The sequence below is a fragment of the Benincasa hispida genome, unplaced genomic scaffold (assembly GCF_009727055.1).
Source record: "Benincasa hispida cultivar B227 unplaced genomic scaffold, ASM972705v1 Contig731, whole genome shotgun sequence".
Lineage (NCBI taxonomy): Eukaryota > Viridiplantae > Streptophyta > Magnoliopsida > Cucurbitales > Cucurbitaceae > Benincasa > Benincasa hispida.
In genome coordinates, this window is record NW_024065076.1 from 58,755 (window position 1) to 60,594 (window position 1,840).

Sequence of the window (1,840 nt, forward strand, 5' to 3'; positions counted from 1 at the left end):
CACATTCCTCCCCATCTTCGAGTTCCGACCAGAACTCACCATGGCCTACGAATCAAGCCAGCCTGGACCAACGTGACAGCTCCAATATACCACCTTCTCCATCGTATAATGTAGTTGGCAACAAGTGGATATATCGATTAAAACGAAATATGGATGGCTCAATACAATGGTATAAAGCCCGATTGGTTGCGAAGGGCTTTCATTAGCACCATGGCGTGGACTTCTTTGAGACATTCAGCCCTGTAGTGAAATCTTCAACAATCCGGGTAGTAATCAGTGTTGTTGTATCACAAGGCTAGTCCCTCAGACAACTTGACTTCAACAATGCATTCTTAAATAGTAAGCTCACAGAGGATATATACATGTGCCAGCCCCCTGGATATGTCAACCCTTAATATCTGGACCATGTCTACAAACTTCATAAGGCCATCTACGGCCTAAAACAAGCTCCACGAGCATGGAATACTGCCCTCAGCTCTGTCCTAACACAATGGGGATACCATTAGTCTCGCTCGGACACCTCATTATTTATCTACCGATCGATGGCGTCAGTAATATTTCTACTTGTCTATGTGGATGACATCATCATCACAGGTAACAATCCCAAACTAACTGAGTAACTAATGAAAACTCTTGATGTTCAATTTGCACTTAAGGATCTGGGGAAACTCCACTACATCCTAGGCATACAAGTTTACTACACAGAGTCTGGTCTACTAATGAACCAATCCAAATATATGGATGACTTACTGCACAAGTTGCACATGACAGATGTGAAACCAATGCCATCATCCAGTGTACAAGGCAGATAATTATCGAAGAATGATTGGCAGCCCGTCCCTGATCCATATATCTATCGCAGCACCATCGGCGCCATTCAGTACCTAACACACATACGACCAGACATCACATATGCCATCAACCAACTCAGTTAATTCCTTCAGACACCAATTGATGTACACTGGCAGGCAGTTAAGCGAGTACTTTGGTATGTCAACGGCACCAAACACTTTGGCATTTACTTCCAACCAAGCCCGACCTTAACCGTCTCTGCCTACTCAGATGCTGATTGGGCCTCCAACCTCGATGACAGAAAATCGGTTGCTGCCTACTGCACATTTGTTGGAAACAATATTGTCTCATGATCATCAAAGAAACAAACTGTAGTCGCACGATCGAGTACAGAGTTTGAATACCCGACACCGGCCAATGCTACATCCGAAGTTCTCTGGCTTCAACAACTACTCTGTGAGATGGGCTTAAAGACAAATGTTCGACCAATTATATGGTGTGACAATCTGGGAGTAGAAGCATTAGTAGCAAATCCGGTATATTACTCTTGAACTAAACACGTTGAAATTGACATCCACTTTGTTCGCGACCATGTCCTAAAAGGAGAGATTGCCATATGCTATGTTCCATCGGGAGACCAACTAGCTGATTTTCATTTCTCCAAAATACAAAGTAATAGAAAAAGTATTCCTCCAAAATCCAAGATTTTCATTCTTCAAGTATCATCTTCAATGTTAGGTTCTTAAGGAAGGTTGTCTTGATGCACAACATCAGTAGGCGTCTGAGCATGGTTTTGGTAATATTCCCTCAATGAATTCTGCTGGCTAAGGATTTCGTGTTGCTGCCTTGCCAATTGACTGATTGACTGAGTCTGCGTTAAGGGTCTAAAATAATATGCGTCCAAGCATAGTGCGAAAGCGTAGAAGATGATCTTGATGTGTAGACTCCTCAGGCGGCGGAGTCTTTTCTTTTTCTGCTGGAGAAGGCGGCGGAGTCTTCTCCCTCAACTCTTCAGGAGGGGGCAGACTGCAGAGACAGGGACATCCCT

General features: G+C 43.8%; 1 protein-coding gene across 1 annotated transcript; it reads left to right on the forward strand.

Moving 5' to 3' along the window:
* The first annotated feature begins 623 nt into the window (after window positions 1-623).
* Window positions 624-1,145, forward strand: LOC120069985 (uncharacterized mitochondrial protein AtMg00810-like). Its single transcript, XM_039021833.1, has 2 exons — window positions 624-797; window positions 969-1,145. The coding sequence occupies exons 1-2, from the start codon at window positions 624-626 to the stop codon at window positions 1,143-1,145; spliced, it is 351 nt and encodes a 116-aa protein (XP_038877761.1).
* Window positions 1,146-1,840: the final 695 nt, after the last annotated feature.

Bases quoted from the DNA above. Each gene is read 5' to 3' on its own strand.
- LOC120069985 (XM_039021833.1), top strand. From the start codon at position 624: ATGAAAACTCTTGATGTTCAATTTGCACTTAAGGATCTGGGGAAACTC. The intron at 798-968 runs GTACAAGGCAGA...GTACACTGGCAG, and splicing joins AACCAATGCCATCATCCAGT to GCAGTTAAGCGAGTACTTTG.